The sequence below is a fragment of the Leptopilina heterotoma genome, unplaced genomic scaffold (assembly GCF_015476425.1).
Source record: "Leptopilina heterotoma isolate Lh14 unplaced genomic scaffold, ASM1547642v1 Lhet_17, whole genome shotgun sequence".
NCBI lineage: Eukaryota > Metazoa > Arthropoda > Insecta > Hymenoptera > Figitidae > Leptopilina > Leptopilina heterotoma.
Window position 1 is genome coordinate 1,692,641 of NW_025110886.1, and position 19,348 is coordinate 1,711,988.

Below are 19,348 nucleotides of genomic sequence, written 5' to 3' on the forward strand. Positions count from 1 at the left end.
AAGTTAGTTACTAAGTATTTCAATTGATTTAATTAATTACGTACCACGGTGCCATCAACTAATCCAGCCCAAACATTCACTGACAGTCTATATTGAAAATTGCGAGGAGTAGTCAAATGAGGATTTTCCCGCGCCCAAACGTGGAAATTGTGGGTGTTTCACATATCCGCCCTTCTGAAGTGGGATTCGTCGGAAGAATAACGTTTCTCAGCATAGTTCTATCTGCTTCATGAGTTTCTAAAACCCAATGCCAAATTCTAGCCTTACGTCAAAATCTACCGGCAGTAAATTTTGAACCTTTTGATACCTACACGGATGGTACTTCTCGGCTTTTAAAGTTCTCTGAACCGCACTGTATGATAAATTTAATCTAGCCGCTACTGTCCTTATTCCTTCTTCGGGATTTTTCTGAACAAATTTCAATATCCGCTCCTCATTTTGCGGCGTTCGGGCTGTTCGTGGCGCACCAGAATTTTTGTGGTTGGGCATTAGACTTCTTGTTTGCCGCGCTCTACTAACTGCCCGAAGAATTGTTTTCCTATTAAGATAAAATTCTCTATTCGAATGAAATTCGCGAAAGAGATTTGCGGCTTCTTGTGCATTATCAATTGCCCTACCATAAAGAATAAGCATATCCGTATATTCCGCGGCTGAATACGTGTTTTGCGGCATTTAAAAAAACTATAAAAAATACTTTAGAAACTCAATAAAACAATAAACTATAAAACAATAAACTATAAAACAATAAACTGTAAATCAATAACTAAAAATATAGTATAAAAAGAATAAAATCGAAAAATTACCAATCACTTATTTATAAATGACACAAAATAGTATGAAGTTAGCAATACTTAAAAAACAATTGAACAATAAATGTAATAAAAATATCGAACATAGTAAATTTATTCAAAGATGTAAAAACTGATTCTTTAAAATCATTTTATATTATAAAAATATTGTTACTGTATAACTTCATTAAAATTATTTATAATTTTTAGATTAAATTTTTCTTTAAACAAATTATTTTTAATGCAATTTAAAATTTATTTGAAATTTTGAGTTTTACTGATTTTATTTTTACAACTATAAATGCTATTTTATAATAACCCAAGCATCACGGAATATAACCTGAAGATGAAGGAAATATAACATTTCACATTCAGAATATTCCATCGGAATGTTCCAGAAATCTTAAAGTAATATTAAAATATCCGCCCCACAGGAATATTCCAAGCTAACATTAATGGAATGTTCCACGGTAATATCAAAGCAATATTGAGGGAATATTCCAAAATTTCATACTTTAAAAAAATTTGACTTTTTTTTCTTCTTTCTTTAGTAAAAATAAGATTCAATGGTATTTTCAAAATATTTAATTTATTTACCTGGGAACATTTCCTCAACATCATCCTGAAATATTGCTTTGATATTACCGTGAAACATTCCCTTAATATTGTCTTGGAATATTCCTGTGGGGCGGACATTTTAATATTACTTCAAGATCCCTGGAACATTCCACTAGAATATTCCGAATATGAAATGTAATATTCCTTTCATCTTCAGGTCATATTCCATGCTGCTTGGGTAGACAAGAAACAAAAAATAAAAAATACTTTTAGTGCTGAGAATGATTATTTGACTTCGAAAATTTTAATTTTGAGTTTTTCTGAAATTAGTTTGATAACTATAATATATTATTATTAACTATAATAATGGTCGTATTCTGTATAGTCTGCCCACACTTAAAGTTAGGCTATTGTGCATGCTTTTGTTTTTTTGATGTGTTCTGATAGATAATATTATACTTTATTATTTTTTTTACTATATTTTTAATGAATAATTCGAAAATATTTTTATTAATGTAAAAAAATTTCTAATGTTATTATAATATTCATTATTTCCTTTGCTTCTAAAAAATTAGCATTTTGTAACAAACATTTTAGATAATTAACAAATTGAAATCCTGCAAAATATTTTCCTTTTTTTAATATGGAAAACTCAATTGCTTGACAAAATTTAGACTTCTTCCCAGACCTTAAAAAATATTCTGATTCACTCTTCATTTTTAAAAACGTAATTGACTTGAGCTTCATTTAATTTTTAAATACCCCTAGTAGCACGTAATGTTCCAGTAACATTTACAACATTAAGTCAATATTGGTAATGTTAAGGCAGTGTTCTCAATATTGCTGTAAAATTACTTTCCAGATTTTAAATCTAGATACTTTAATATGGAATCTTGAATTCTTGAAAAGAATTGAATTATTTTAATAAATTTTAATAAAATTATTTAAGGGAATTGAATTATTTTAAAAACTTTGGAAAAATTATTTACTTATTCTACTTATATATGACGGGTTCCACGTTAAGTGACCCAGGTCAAAATTTTAAATGTTTGGGATCGGGTAAAAATTTTGCAAAAACAGTAGTCCTATTAGATACAATTAAAAATACCAAATATTATTAATTTATTTAAACAAATATAAAAACTGGAGGGGGTCAAAGTTTAAATTTTTGGTCTAACATGGAATATTTGAAAAATTTGTAGTTTCTTTAAAACAAAACGAAAATACGTTTTCTATTTTGGGTTTTTCTGCTGTTTTTCAACACTTTCTAACGGTGTAAACAAATGTAGAGAAAAAAAATGTTTGACCTTGAAAAATTAAATTAAAAAATAAAATTTCATTTTTTCATCAAATGGACAGTTTTTATTTTTAAAAAAAAATTTTTATCATAAAGGTGAGGTTTTTTCCTAAAAAAAATGTATAGGTCAAAACGTGGGACAAGAACTTTTAACTGGTCAAAATAAACATTTACTTCTGCAATCCACCGCCCCTGCTCGTTGTTGGGCTATATATTGTTTATAACAATTGAAATAAATTATTTTATGCTTTATTAATTATCTGGTGGTCATATTGGATGAATTTAAATTTATTTAGATCATGTGCATCAACGGAATAAGAAAATAAACCTCCTTTTTTAAAAAAGTGTATTAATTTGTTAACTTTGATTTAAAAAAAATTATAAATAATTAAAATCTCCAAAATCGGCCTCGAAGGATGTCTTAAGAATTTATTCCCCTTTAAGTTCTTGTCCCACGTTTTGACCTATACATTTTTTTTAGGAAAAAACCTCACCTTTATGATAAAATTTTTTTTAGAAAAATAAAAACTGCCCATTTGATAAAAAAATGAAATTTTATTTTTTAATTTAATTTTTCAAGGTCAAATAATTTTTTTTCTCTACATTTGTTCACACTATTAGAAAGTGTTGAAAAACAGCAGCAAAACCCAAAATAGAAAACGTATTTTCGTTTTGTTTTACAGAAACTACAAATTTTTCAAATATTCCATGTAAATTTTTGACCTGGGTCACTTGACGTGGAACCCGTCATATGCGGTTCCTCTTCTCTCCAACATGTAAAAAATTAATTCTTACATGAAATTGTTTATTATATTATAAATATAATTATAATAGTTAAAGTTTTTTGTTGTGGTTTTTGGTCAAGAAATTAAAAGTTTTTTTTATATTATTATGTCGGAAATTGAAATTTGTCTACAAAATATTTTCACAATGCATTTCACCATCACAGTTATGCCACATTTAAAATACACGTGAGATTCTTTTTGTAGGTTAGTTTACATAGCATAATAATTTTTAGAGTAAATTTTCCTCATTAATAAATTAAAATAATTTTAAGAATCCTACGTGTATTTTGAATGTGTAGTAACTGTTGTATTACTATATTGTAGACATGTAGATCGCCGGCACATAAACATAGAAACTAACCTCATTTTATGAAACACTAGCACCAACCCAACAAATACTTATTTAGAAAATCCACTCACATGACGCACTTCTGCCAACCCCAAGTTACCAAACTTGTTTATTTATGATTATATTCCAGCCACTCATTTATGCCCGTATTTACGATCATATTTACGCCCGTATTTACGGTCGTTTTTTTCAGTAGGGATGCTTGTAACATACTACATAAGCTTGTGACAGAACATGTTACATGCTGTTATATAACAAATATATAACCATTACATAATCGCGTCAACTTAGTCCGTTTTTGCAATAATTTTGCAAATAAATTTTTTTATTAACGATTGAAAGTGGAGTAATTTGATGTTGAGACATTTCTGTGGTTCAGACGCGGGCCACTACCTAGAATTGGTGCTACCTCCTTGACCACTGATACATGGATCCACTTGTCTGTGTGCTCGCCGCAATATTGTCTCTCACTTTCGTCAAAAATAAAACTTTTCAACTTTCTTTTTCAATAGTTATTTCCAAAATTACTTGCAAATTTCGAGAATATTCTTTATCAGCACGAATTCCCCTAATTATCCTGATAAATCCGAACGAGATATCTCTAATTATTTAGGAGTGAGACGAAGCGCGGAAAACCACTTTTTTCGAGGAATATTTCCCACATGCCCTTAAACAATTTTAAAGTAAATAATTTTTTTGTCATCAGGAAATGTTTTACTCTTAAAAAATTGCACAATTAAGAAAAAAATAGAAATTTCTAGCCCTAAGTTCAGTTTATAAAAAAATAACAATTAATTGTTCAAACAATGTTTAATTAATTCATTTTTTATCATTAGTAGATGTTTTACTCAGGACAAGTTGCAGAATTGAGAAAAAACTCGAAAATTCTAGCTCTAGGTACAGTTTATGAAAAACATAACAACAATTATTGTTTAAACAATTTAATAAATTGTTATAGGTACTTTTTTCATACATTACGAAGATGTAGACAAGACGAAAAATTGTTTTTGTAAAAAATTGTGAACTGTACAATGATTGCATCAGGGCACATTTTTTCTCGTTTTTGAATAAATGTTCATATCCAATTTCTTGTAAGAGATGATGTATATGTACAAACTAATTAATAACTTTAAAGGTTGCGCAGTAGTTTTCTATGGCTTCTACAGCTGCGCAGTTGTTTTTAGATCGTAAATGCAGAGAGTCTTATACAAGATCTTGTTCCAATTTCCTATGCTGAAATGGTACAATATCTTTGACAGAAATGGTACAAGTTCTGATATTGAACTTGTACAGGGAAATGTTCAAGATCTTTTAGGAGGCTTTTAAGTAGGGCCAATTCGTTCGGAATTCGTTCCACACGGAAATCCAATCAGAATTCTGACAGTAAAATCTGTAGAGAATCTTTTGTAAAATTCCGCTAGGAATCCAGTAGTAATTCCGCACGAAATAATTCCTTAAAATTTTTTTAAAATAATTTCCGACCACTATTCCAAACAAATTCTGCACGAGATTCGGGCGAATTCCTAACGAATTTTTTATAAATTTTTTGTAAAAATTCCGCTCAGTTCGTAAGTAATTTTCTTTTGCACAAAATGTCAATTTGAAACTCATCTCTGGAAATAGTACAGTATCTACAGAGATATAGAGACTGGCTAAAGCTTTCTATACATATAACCTTGGATTTGATGAATTACCAAATTATCACCTGGCACTACAATCAATGATTCCATAAAAGTTTTATTTTCCGCGTTAATTATTAAAGTAATATCCTCAGTTTTAAATACTTTTAAATCATTCACAAGTTTTTCCAACATTTTATCCCAACCAAAATCTTTTATATATGAATTAAATCATAACAACACCATTATAAATTGGAACCATTTTAAATTTTGTTTTTGACGCCACAAGTGATTACAAATTTCAAATGCATCTTGGAAAGTTATTACATAAACAGTATTAGATTATTTTTTTAATTATTCCTTCTTTGTAATCAAATTGGACGATACGTTTTTCGTTCCAAACACAATTTTGGCGAATTGTTTTTCCACTCCACTAAGAATGTCTGTGTCGAATCCTTGAATGATGTCAAACTTATTCAAATTTATGAGCTATGATGGTTGTTTCACTCCAAAACAGGGATTTTTTCTGTAGGTAGAACCATGTGTCTGAGGGTATCGTTTGCATTACAAGGAATTGATTTGTGTTACAAAGGATATTTGTGACTACCTGTGTTGGAGATTTCATGATAAACCCATTTACCAGGATGAAGGCACCAATTACACCCATATATACCGTAAAATTGACAGATGCATTGTAGGAAAGCTCAAGCCACAGAGTCTACACAACCAATAAGGGCAAACATTTTATGATTCTATCTTTTCCTTCAATTTGACATTGTATTCCTTCTTCAGAAAGCTTATTCATATTTTCAACGAACGGTTTCAAGAAAATATTCATGTTAGGGTTCTTTTTTCCAAACCATAATCCTACAGTTACTATTTTACCACTATATATATCTCGAATAAAATTATCATCATTTGATTGATCATTAGTACTGAATTGTAATACACTGGAAACCCCAAGAGAGGTCTTTTCTAGAGAGGACTAGGTATAGACGCGCCGCGGTAAAGAGTCAGGGGAAAAGAAATGGGCGGGATCAGAAATAGAATACTATACGCAGAAGCGTTTGTTTTGAGGGTACTCTCTTTCGGGCAATATTTTTTTATTGCCGTAATAGAGTTTGTTAGTGTTAATAAATTTTGTTTACATATAATAATATCCGTTTTCGGGTAATATTTCATATTTTTAAAAAAATTTGTTAACACTTATACAATTAAAATGAATTTTGTCAAAAACCACGTCTTTACGGTTCGCTTTATGACCCTGAATGTTTACATTTTTCAACGTCAAGGTGGCGTTAAGGACGAATTATGAAGAGAGGTAGAAGACTTTTGCCGTCCTCTCTTCGCAGGTTCCAGTGTAATCACTATGTGAATTAATTATTTCAGCTATTTGTGATAAAACATCAAAAAAGACGAAAAAATCATTATAGGAAGAGTCTTTTACATTTATCTGAAGGTTGCAAAAATTGCACGTAATACTTTTGTGTTTGCTGTATGCGACGAGGTTAGAAATAAGGCACAAAGCCATATAAATGTATGTTAAAAATAAGTATATGCAATTTAGCAAAAAATCCTGGCTGCTGCTTTTTTCGAGATATCAAGAACTTGATATTACAGCTTCAAAAAGAACCAAGGAGAGACAAAGAATTTTGCAACTGCTACATTTGTTTAACTGCAAGATGTAACGGTCATACAAAAGCTATTATAGATAAGAGCCATAAATAAAAATGTAAGTAGCAATAACGGAAGAAAATGGTTTATATGCAGCTTCATGCACAGGAAAAAGTTATAGTTCTTCAAACGCTTTTAAGAGATCTAAAAAAAGATATTAAAATTTGTAAAATTTGTTTTAGAGAAATTGGCTAAGGCATTCGTCATGATTGTAGTAATAAGAAAAATGTTTTTTTAGCCGATTATCTACAAAATATCGTAATGAACTTTCCCGCAAAAGATCAAGACAAGGTTGTTCTCTCTATTCTAAAAGAGAACACTGGAAAAATATTCAAAACCAAAAATTTGAACATTCGACGCGACGCAGGTAGAAAAGAAATTCCCAACAGTTATAAAAACCATGCGACTGAAAAAGGTAATTTTTTGAAAGACAAATATAGAGTAGGTAATCAAGAGTTTGATGTCGAAGGGTCCGAAGGCAAAAAATTTAGGCCAATCGTGCATGCCGACTAAACCATCGTAGAGTACCTTAATATGGTTGGCGATTATTTCATAAAAATTATAGCATATTCAGGCCAGGGATTTTTTAAAATTTTACAGTCGTTGTTTTCTAAGAGGAAACATGAAGAAAAATCGGATGCTCTTATACCGACCAAACGATCAAAATATTCGGAAGGAGATAGGTCCTGTAACAACGCTCCATTAACCAGTAATACAAAATCATCATCCTTTGCATAGTTTCTAAAATTAAAGAAAGCTACTATAACCTGCAGTACTTATTTAATTTAATAATTATGTAAATAATCGGCTGCTGTTATTGACAGTAAATGGACAACAAACCGCCAATGATTTCACGAAATGGCCTAAGAAACTTAACCCATTAACGCCCAACTCGTGAAAATTCTTTGGTCATTTTCAAGCTACGTAATTATAAATAAAACGGTTGACAATTTAAACCAGAGGTACATTTTCTGAAGGTTTTGGATGTGCTCTTTCCGATTCCGATGTCAAAAATAAATTTCGTTTAAACCAAAATTAAATATGGCGGTTTTAATGTCAAAAAACTGTTATGCAAATTGTATTGAAGTTATGGTTTCGAATGTCGTGTCAAGACGTCATAGTTTTGTTATAAACTAGTTTACTCATATACATTCAAACGTAGAAGCAGTTTTGCCGCGAGGGGGTTCGGGGGGTTTCCCCCGACGGGGTCCAGGGGCGGAGCCCCGTCCGGGGGGTGGGGGGGGCGGAGCCCCCCGACTGAAAAAAAACCGACTCAAAAGATTAATTTTTAATGACAATTTAAATGTAAATAATTTATCTTCATATTAATGTTGAAAAAAGTTTAGGGTGGCCTACAAAGGGAGCAGTTTTCTTAATTCCATCTCAAAATGTTAATAAACAATCTGACTTTTGATTAGAAAAAAGTGAGGTTATGGATTAAAAAAAATCCAACTTCAAATATGAATACTTCTGTTGACACTATTTTAATTTCTTTAAAGGTTAGGTTATATAGAATAATATAGTACTCATACAAACAATAAATTATAATTTATTGTTAATTTCAAAACGAACACTTACAAAGTTAACATTAATAGCTTCTTTTTTTTACAAAGTCGAGTAATCGAGAGGAAACTTACAGTAAAAGCTTTTACTTAAAGCTAAAAGTGATTTTATCACCTGTAAAATAATAATTTTAATCTCTTAATGTATCAGTCAACAAGACATTTTTAGTCTTTTTTTAAGTTACTTTAAACCTAAATACTGTTAGGTAACACTTAAAACATGTTAAGAACAAAAAACAACTTAAAAATATTATAAATTGCAAGTCAAAATAAACATTTAGTAGACTTGAAAAAACGTAACGGTTTGAAAATACATATAATACTTTAAATCACAAAGATTTTTAATATCACGAACTCGAGAAGGAACTTGTAGAAAATAATGTTACTTTAAATTAAAAGTGATATTACAATTCGTGAAATTAAAATTTTTATCTTTTAACATTTCGTTTGGCAAAATTTTCGAAGGTCCAGCAGTAGTTTCTACTGACATTTGTACGGAGGCGGAGGTTGATGGCATATCGATCATTTTCGAAAAAAGACTCCCTATTTCCTTTTTATTTGCCATGGACTCTTCAACGTAGCCTTCAGCGACCGCAGAACTTTTCCATCCCCCGTGTCTTTTTAACATCATTAAATCTGCACCAGCATCGACAAGCATCGTTGCTGATGTTCTCCTGAAACTATGCCCTGTATAATTTTCAGGATCTGTCAAGTTCAAAAATTCAGCAACTTTTTGTGGAACTGCAGCAATTTTATTTTTCCCTATAACCTGTAAATAGTAGAATATTTGTATTTTAATTATATTAAGTTTTTATATTTTAGTTTTTATTATTTGTTAATATTTTTTACTTATTATTTATTTACTATACTTATTACTTATTTATATATTATTTACATTCGGTATTAAATTTTTATAATGAAATAATATTTTTATAAATATTAAAAATATGCAAACATGTCCTTAGACAAATTTATTTACCTGAACTGTGCACTTTCCCTTCTGGTAATTCAAAAAGAACCGATCTGTGGTAACTCTTGTTGGACGCAATTTAATATATTTATCTATAAGAGAACAATATTCTCCAGGAATTACAAATGAGCGAGGCTTCATTGTTTTCGTTGTGGGGACTTTGACACAATAAAGACTTCCTTGACGTTCAATGTCTTTAATGGTTACATTAGTGAGTTCACCACCTCTAAATGCGCCGAAAATTCCGAAAAGAATTATTACCTAGAAATTTGAATTTAATAATTATTTGAAAAATAGCGTTTTATAAAGTATTAATATTGATTTGTAATAATAACTGAATTAAAGTATTTTATTTGTATAATTTTACCTTTTTATCCAGGTCGTGTTCGTTGGGAGCGTTTTCGAGGAAATTTTGAATTTGTTGTGATGAGAATACTTTAGATTTTTTAGGATTATATCCTCTCGATTTTTGTTTTAAGAACGCCGTCATTTCCGCAAATTTGTCAACATTGATTTTTTCCTTAAGATTTATCATGCACTTTAACTTTGAAAATTGGGACCATAAAGTAGTGGGTTTATATTTCTCTGATTGTTCTTTAAAATAGGCAAATAGCACTTTTTCACACGTTACTGTAATCCCTTTTCTAATTTTCCATTCCTGGTAGGCATTGTAAACCTTTTCATAATTATCTTTCGACTTTTCGGGTATCACTTCTGCTAAAGCAGCATCAGCGGCTTCAGCAATATCTCGAGGTAAATCACTTTCGCGAAATTCGTTTTCTTTGCTCATTGTTTGTAAAATGATAAAAATATTTGACGAATATGAAAGGAGTTGTCAACATGTGCTTCTTGCGAAATACTGAGGTTAGGAAAGACCGGAAAGACAAGGTAAGGCGCGCTACACGGCGTTTGCGCATACGACGCATACGACTGCTGAGAGTGTACTGCCCGTTCAGCGTACGTTGTCTCTGTTACAGCCGAAACTGCTTTAGTCAAAAATGCTTCTGCATAGGTTAAACAAGAGCCATTTTTGACCAGTTTTTTCATTATTACCCACTTTTCTTGCCCTAGGGAGAACTGAAACTCAATTTTACCCGCAGGGAAGAATGAGTTGTTTTCTACCTTCTCGGAAGACACGAAATAGCACCATTTTCGTGCCTGAGGGATAAAAAATTCATTTTTTCAAGTTTGACATTTTTTTTCACCTTGAAAAAGTATAAGAATAAAATTCTATTTTCAACCATCGGTGCATAAAAATTATACACTTTCAAGAACCGTAAAGTAGAATTAAAAATTTCAAGATGGCAGACCAATATGGCGTCAAATCTAAAGTAAAATTTAAAAATTTTGGGCAATATTGGTCAAATTGCCCAAAAGTCAATGGATTCGCCTGAATTTTGTTACTCGGGGGTTTTTGGGGTCGCTGATTACGAATATAAACTTCATTTTCAAAAATTAAAAATGGCGGATCCAATATGGCGGACGAGTTTTACAAAATTTCATCGAATTCACTTGAAACTTGTCACTCGGGGGTTTTTGGGGTCGCTGATTACGAATCTGATGTTACTTTTTCAAAATTCAAAATGGCGGATCCAATATGGCGGACTAATTTTTTAAAACTGATCAAATTCACTTGAAACTTGTTACTCGGGGGTTTTTGGGGTCGCTGATTACGAATATAAACTTCATTTTCAAAAATTTAAAATGGCGGATCCAATATAGCGGACGAGTTGTACAAAATTTCATCGAATTCACTTGAAACTTGTCACTCGGGGGTTTTTGGGGTCGCTGATTACGAATATGAACTTCATTTTCAAAAATTCAAAATGGCGGATGCAATATGGCGGACTTATTTTTTAAATCTGATCAAATTCACTTGAAACTTGTTACTCGGGGGTTTTTGGGGTATTCTATTTCACGCGTGTATGACTTTTTAGCACGTTTTGCTTTCGGCGGCATTTCTAAAAACCCAACCGTTAAAAATCAATAACTGAATGCAACAACTATACACAAAAATGACAATATCGTGCTGTATGAAAAAACTGCCTCTCTTTAGGATAAAACAAAAAAATAAATAATTTATGCCATTATAAAAGGCCAGAGAAACATAACGTATGTAAAAAATAATATTCCTATTATACTTCAGATTCAACCGTGGACCACCAATAGCAATTACAGAATGTGCATATATGTATCGCCTACTATATATAAACTTGCTTTCTTTCTAATTACACTGAAAAAAATGATATTGTCGATTTTGTCATACGAGTATAGTAAGGTATTATAGATGAAAGAGCAATACTGTATTTCTGTTCTTCACATACATATTACTGTCTCTCACATACATATGGCTGTTCTACACTCCATATGGCTGAAACAGCAATACTGTATGTCAGTTCCATATACATCAATATAATATCTGAGAATTGGTTATATTTATATCAGTACCATAAATATATTTTTTTCAGTTTATGTGCATAAACAACACCGAAAACCAATTAAATGAGTTTTCCAATTTTGCTGTCTGCCAAGAGATTCAAAATTATCTCAAAAACCCCTGAGTAACAAAATTTAAGTCAATAGAATGAAATTTGAAGATTCTTGTCCGCCATATTGCATCCGCCATTTTGAATTTTTGAAAATGAAGTTCATATTCGTAATCAGCGACCCCAAAAACCCCCGAGTGACAAGTTTCAAGTGAATTCGATGAAATTTTGTACAACTCGTCCGCTATATTGGATCCGCCATTTTAAATTTTTGAAAATGAAGTTTATATTCGTAATCAGCGACCCTAAAAACCCCTGAGTAACAAGTTTCAAGTGAGTTTGATCAGTTTTAAAAAATTAGTCCGCCATATTGGATCCGCCATTTTGAATTTTGAAAAAGTAACATCAGATTCGTAATCAGCGACCCCAAAAACCCCCGAGTGACAAGTTTCAAGTGAATTCAATGAAATTTTGTAAAACTCGTCCGCCATATTGGATCCGCCATTTTGAATTTTTGAAAATGAAGTTTATATTCGTAATCAGCGACCCCAAAAACCCCCGAGTAACAAAATTCAGGCGAATCCATTGACTTTTGGGCAATTTGACCAATATTGCCCAAAATTTTTAAATTTTACTTTAGATTTGACGCCATATTGGTCCTCCATCTTGAAATTTTTAATTCTACTTTACGGTTCTTGAAAGTGTATAATTTTCATGCACCGATGGTTGAAAATAGAATTTTATTCTTATACTTTTTCAAGGTGAAAAAAAATGTCAAACTTGAAAAAATGAATTTTTTTTTGTGTTTTTTGACATTAAAACCGACATATTTAATTTTGGTTTGGACGAAATTTATTTTTGACACCGGAATCAGAAAGAGCACATCCAAAACCTTTAGAAAATGTACCTCTGGTTTAAATTGTTAACCGTTTTATTTATAATTACGTAGCTTGAAAATGACCAAAGAATTTTCACGAGTTGGGCGTTAATGGGTTAAAGTGGACCCAAAAAATTACCAAGGTGAAATCTTTGAAGGCAATGATTGCAGAAAGCTTTTTAAACATGCAGATAAACTGTACGATAAGGAAATTATTGATAATAAAAAAATACGAACAGTGCGGTACTTGCCAAAACATTAAAGAACTAAGAAAAACTTTTAAAGCAACCGAGGTATCAGAATCTTTGAAGATACATATTATTCTTAACCACATTCTACAATGTTTAGAATTTCTTTATGATAACAAAGGTTTCGGCTTATGGTCTGAATAACCCGATGAATCTATTCACAAAGAAATTTTAGTGTTTTGAAACCGGTACAGTTTAATTTGATGGATAACCCGTTTATACTTTATCGAATGACAAAAAGACGTGATAAAATTTTCATCATGACATTTATAGTTGAAATATGTTTTAATAAATTATGTTTGTACAATGTCTAACAATAAGTATTAATAACATTAATTAAACGAACCGAAAAATGTTCAAAATTACCTTTTAAACGGTTAAATATGTAAATAAGCAAGACCTTCATAGAATACTTAAAATTAACGCTCCTGAATTTGGATAGCTAATTATGATTTCGCCCTTCTTTTCCCCTGATGTCGCTAAGCGTCGCCACTACATCTGGCGACTCTTTTGGATCAGACTCTCTTAGGAGTTCTATCTGTCTATATAGACCGCTCAATATCATATGAAATTTCTCATGTTTGTACCACCTCTATTAAAACACAGGAACTTACTTTGAAAATAATATTTCTACTTACACTGTATAAATAAACTTGTGTGGTTTAATGTTGCCTGGCTCACTGTGTACACAAACGTTCACACCAAAAATTGTTTTTAGTAAATTTTTCCAAGATTTAAAACTTTTTAATACATCGAAATATTATAGTTGACACCCGAAGTGAACAAAATCGCAAGTTACCTTATTTAATTTAAAACCTTCTGTTTCAATAAAAAACGTCATTATATTTTCAGCAGTTTTCTTCTTTAGTAAGTAAAAAACAGTTTTTTCAATTTTTCTTTGAAAATAAATAACCTACGTGCCGCAAAATTGTTGACATAGTCTGTCTACGTAAAAGTAATTTATATCTAGAATGAGAAAAAATTTTAATCTGTCATTTTTTAGAAAATTGAAGTACTTTATATGAAGGCCACTCTCCCCTAGAAAAAAAGACTAGAAATTAAAGAGAAATTTTCTTTTTGTGCATTTAACAATTTACTGGTAGTGTTTAAAGATTGCGTACAATAATTCATAGCGATAACATTTTTACTTCATATGGAAAAAATTGTAAATTCAAATTTTGTAAATTTTGCAAATTAAATTTGTAATTTTCAAATTTCTTGTCGCAAATGAAAGAACAAAAATTTAGGATATCTGGTATTTTTATCGATTTTGCAATAAGTGTCCAAATTGGGGAAAGATCATTTTGAAATTACGTTTACGTTTAAGCAGCCATTTTTAAATGGTAATAACTGTCTGAAGTTGCGGAACATCGTTTATATAATATTTATGTCCATTCATATAAATAGTATTTAGCTCATTTACAATATCTATTATTTTTTCTTCTTTTGGCATTTCTTCGATGGACTCAACCGTCATATATATTATTGTCTGATTGTCAATGGTTTCTTCAAATGTTTCAATTCGTTTATATTTTTCAGCAATGGTTAAAAAATGGGATTTGATTTTATTCCTGCTGAATTGAGAAACGTCTGCTACTCCGCAACGATTTTTCATATACATACACATACACATACAATTGGATCTTCATTAAATTCCTCATCACATTGTCTAAGAGCCACTCTCAAAAGTGCAACTTCTAAATGACTGGTAAAACGAAGTTCTTGCGTTTCGTTTAATTCATAGCAAATTCTAAAATAATCTTCAAATCTGATTTTTCGTTGTAAAATATCTAAGTGTGTGATGTAAGTACCATAATAGTAACTGAAAATAGAGCTCGTTCTTACGTTAAGTAGTGTCATCAATTCCAAGTAACATTGTCCACAAGCATGTGGAAAATAAAACTTTGATTCATATAGCACATCATTTATGTATTTGTTATTATCAATCATCCAGAGTGAATAAAAGTCCATAATCGTCATGTAATTCCTATAATTTTTAGCCAATTGAGCATATGTCAGTAAATTCGAATTGTCATCATCTACAGATAATATGTAACTCTTTAACATATTCACAGCTTCAGTAAATGTTCTCGTTGGCACATTTGACGAGATGAATTTTGCAGCTGTTTTAATAGCATCCATCCTTCTTGAATATCTTGTGTTAGAAAGTTCTCTGTGTTCTATAGTATTTCTAACATTAAACCATCTATCAGGCGATAAATTGTTTCTTATTTGATCCTCTTCTTCAGGTGAGTCTTCATCAATTACTAGAGCATTACTATCACTGTCTTCTGACGAACTTTCTTGTCTTCTGAACCGTTTTACTATTTTCAAATCGTTCATTTGTATACTCTTTAAATTTTTCTCTGCATTCCATATTTCAGTGAAAATAGGTAAAACATACTCTGCAAAGGTTCGTTTAATTGCAAGAATATTAAGATTTCCATATTCCTTTCTTAACGAGCAAACATTTTTAACAATGAAATTCTTTGAAAAATTGTGAAACAAAATTTTCTGTAAATTGGAAAAGTTTTTGTTTGTGTTATTCCTTAAAATATTTCTTACATTACCTGTAATGTTGCCATGCGGAGCAAACAGTGCCACATTAATTATATACTTATAAAATCTGTTAGCGTCCTGAAAGTTATTCAGCATTTTGAAACCGGAAATATCAGTTTTATTGCGAATTTCTTCAAAAAGATGAATTTTTGCCACGGATTCATTAGTCGACATGTTTAGATATTCAAAAAATGCATTTACAACTGGTACTGTTTCACTTTTAACTGCAGATGAAATCAGTTTATTATTATTGAAAATAATTCTTAAAGTCGTTATGTAGTGACAGACAGAAAAGAAATGATTGTTTGATATAGAGGAAACAAGTGTTGTTGTCTCCATTCTAATGCACTTCGTCCTCCTGTTAGGTTATAACTGATTAAGCGGAGTTTTACACTGTTGTATATATGTTTTTACATGTAACCTGAAAATACAAATGTTATATCCAATATGATCCGATTTTTAAGAAAGAATTGGTAAGATTTGTTTCATTGTCAGCAAATTCTTCAGTGGAGAAACGTGCAGGTATACAAACGCCTTAAAAAAAATATTTGGCAAAAAATTATTTAAAAATTTTATTATGAAAAGGGGAAGAAGTTAACATATTATTTTAAAATTTATGTGTAGGAAAATACTAAAGTACATTGTGCAACGAGGACGCAAAGCGCAAGTTTCTCGTCCGAGCTTGATTTTGCAGTACGAGGCGAAGCCGAGTACTATAAACAAGCGAGGACGAGAAATGCGTGCGTCCGAGGTACACACGACATTTTATACACAACGAGAATGTAATCCGCGGTTACTCGGTGCGTTTTGAGAGGGAAAGCATGGCTTTGCTTCAAGTAGTAGCTTTACGGTCCTAGGACGAGAAAGTAGTCTTTACCTAAAAGACTACTTTCTCGTCCTAGGACCGTAAAACTGCTGCTTGAAGTAAAGGCATACTTTGCGTCTCAAAAACGCGCCGAGGAAAGCAGGGATTACATATTTGTTTTGAATAAAATAGCTTTCTTTATGTAATGGACAATCTGTAAATAATACTTTTACATGTGCTTTGTCCTTAACCTTTTTCATTAAATCTATTCCAACTTAAAATGGAAGTTCAATTTCATATAACGCATGAATCACAATCTTAATAGTTTGTGACAAACGTAATAAAAACTCTTGCCACGAACTAATAAGATAGTAACAGAAAATCCACGTTTACAAAAAGATATGCTAAATAACAATTTTTAAATTTATTTCTAGGAGAATAATAAATATCTTTTGCTTCCTCGTGAGGAAGCTTTGTAGTCGTTTAATTTACAAAATTTTTAAAATTCCTTTTAACAAATTTTCTTCTATATGGGACTATGTTATATAAGACCCTGAACAATTGTCCGGATGTATGTATGTGTGTATGTGTGTGTATGTGTGTGGATCCCGATTTTTGTGAACACGATAACTCGAAGAGGTTTTAACGAATTTGGCTAAAATTTACCAGGTATATTTATCATAAAAATATCTCGAAATGGATTGATAGACTTTAGAAAATTCTCCAAAAAAAAATTTTTTTTGACTTTTTTCTAAAAAATTTTTTTTTTCAAAAAAATTTTTTTAAGTTGTTTATTGAAGTTAATATATAATAAAATCTTATTCTTTGCATCAAGACGAATCGATTGGTATATAAGAAGTATAAATGGTATGAGAATTTATAGAGTTAATCACAATTAAAGCTGAAAAATCGCATTTTTATCCAAAAAATGAGTTCTTTCCGCAAAATTATGTTGCTGTGTAAGAAAATCTTACTCATTTATTTCTAAAATCTTATTCATTACACCAAGACGGATCGATTGGTATATATAAAGTATACGTTTTACTTAAATTTATAGAATTAAAACCAATTATAGACAAAAAATTTGCACTTTTAATAAAAATTCATTTTTTCTTAAAAATCATGTTGCTGTACAATAGAATGCTATTATTTATTAAAAAATAAATCAAAAATCTTATTCTTTGCATCAAGACGATTCGATTGATGTATATAAAGTATATATTCTATTGCAAATTATAGAATTAATTACAATTAAAGTTGAAAAATTCACTTTTTAGCTAAAAATTTGTTTGTTTATTTAGATTCATATTACTGTATAAGAAAATTGTATTTTTTCTATTAAGATGAATGAACTTTATTTTATAAATGTTAAATTGTATTAAAAATGATTTAAAAATGAAATATATTTATCGTTAATGCTTCCTTCACGAGGAAGCAAATTTTTTTTTTCTGATCGTAAAGAGGAAGCAAAATGTTCATGTAATGAACATCTGGATTTACAACTTGTTTTCTATGTAAAGGTCAATCAAGAAATAGGATGTTTAGTTGTACAAGGTGGCCACCGAGTTTTAATTTTTTTATGCTGATTATTTGTATAGAATTTTTAGATAATTCGTAACAAAATAATTATATTTCAATGCGTCATTTAATAATAGAGAATAGTTTTTTTGTAATGAAATTTTAATTTAAAAAGACTAAATTTTTTTTAAAATCTTGAAAAAGGCGTGGAAAAGTCTTGAATTTATATGTTCAAAAACACTATATTTTTATGTTCAAAATAAAATAGCCACTCTCTTTTAACTAACACCATAAAATATAAAATTACTCACCGTAAGATTCTTAATTCGGTTCTTTCGAGATAAAATAGTACGTTCTACTGTGAAATATATGTATCTTCATAAAGCTTTTATAGTAGTAATAGCTGTGGTCGTAGTAAGCAATACAATTATTATCTTAAAATCGTGACCACGCTGTAAATACTTCTATTTTATTAAAATACAACAGTAGAAATTTTATTTTTTTTTAATAAACTGCGTGAAATATTAAAAAATATTCATTTTTTCTTTTACTTAATATTTCGTCCTACCAAGAAACCATTGATCTTTGCAAAGGTTTAGAAAAACTTATTTTGTTCTCTTTTAACTCATTCTCCAATTTTTTCCTTACAGACCACGATATGTCTAACCAGCTAAAGTTGGACTCGGGTCCCTATTGAAAATCCCCACATGGGGATTTAAATACCTTACGAGCAAAATTTCTGTAAAATTTCGATTTATGTTCATTTACTCTGATATTTAAAAGTGCTGGAAAAATACTAAGCCAAATGGGCGCGAACCAAGGGTACTTATACCCTTGGTCCTTAAACGACCGCCAAGCGAGGCATCTATCCGACTAAGCTAATCTGTCGGTTACATTTTTAACATTTTAATTTGTACACTAAATAATTTTTTTCAAGGTTACTTAATTTGTCTTTACCAAGGTTAGAAAAATCATTTAATTTGAAAAAAATTCTAAAAGTTGTGTGCAAATTAAATTTATTTTATCATTGATTTTACTCGTTTGGATAAGGCACCGTAGTATGGAATGACAAATGTGTTTTCATATCGAGATGTATTTGTTATTAGGTTTTTTTCTTTCTTGTTATTTATATATTTTAATTGTTTTAATCTATTTTTTATGTTTATCACAAAAATCTTTAAGATAATGATTGTAAAAAAGGAATTTTTTATCTGAAACTAAATTTTTTTCATGGTATTTTTGATCAAAGAGTA

The 19,348-nt window shown here is 30.3% G+C and overlaps 2 protein-coding genes across 3 annotated transcripts; both read right to left on the reverse strand.

The window, feature by feature from the left end:
* Nucleotides 1-8,715: 8,715 nt before the first annotated feature.
* Nucleotides 8,716-10,783, reverse strand: LOC122499564. The gene is made up of 3 exons (XM_043608001.1): nucleotides 9,970-10,783; nucleotides 9,612-9,863; nucleotides 8,716-9,401 (listed from the first exon to the last, which is right to left on the reverse strand). The coding sequence occupies exons 1-3, from the start codon at nucleotides 10,390-10,392 to the stop codon at nucleotides 9,015-9,017; spliced, it is 1,062 nt and encodes a 353-aa protein (XP_043463936.1). The 5' UTR covers nucleotides 10,393-10,783; the 3' UTR covers nucleotides 8,716-9,014.
* A 2,110-nt stretch (nucleotides 10,784-12,893) lies between these two features.
* On the reverse strand, nucleotides 12,894-18,492 carry LOC122499563. 2 transcript variants are annotated; one of them, XM_043608000.1, is made up of 3 exons: nucleotides 18,407-18,492; nucleotides 15,784-16,193; nucleotides 12,895-15,618 (listed from the first exon to the last, which is right to left on the reverse strand). In XM_043608000.1, exons 2-3 carry the CDS (start codon nucleotides 16,109-16,111, stop codon nucleotides 14,825-14,827), a joined length of 1,122 nt encoding a protein of 373 aa, XP_043463935.1. In that variant the 5' UTR covers nucleotides 16,112-16,193; nucleotides 18,407-18,492; the 3' UTR covers nucleotides 12,895-14,824. The 2 variants fall into 2 exon arrangements, with proteins under 2 accessions (XP_043463933.1, XP_043463935.1); XM_043607998.1 differs by having other exon boundaries at nucleotides 12,894-16,193.
* Between the last annotated feature and the right edge of the window lie 856 nt (nucleotides 18,493-19,348).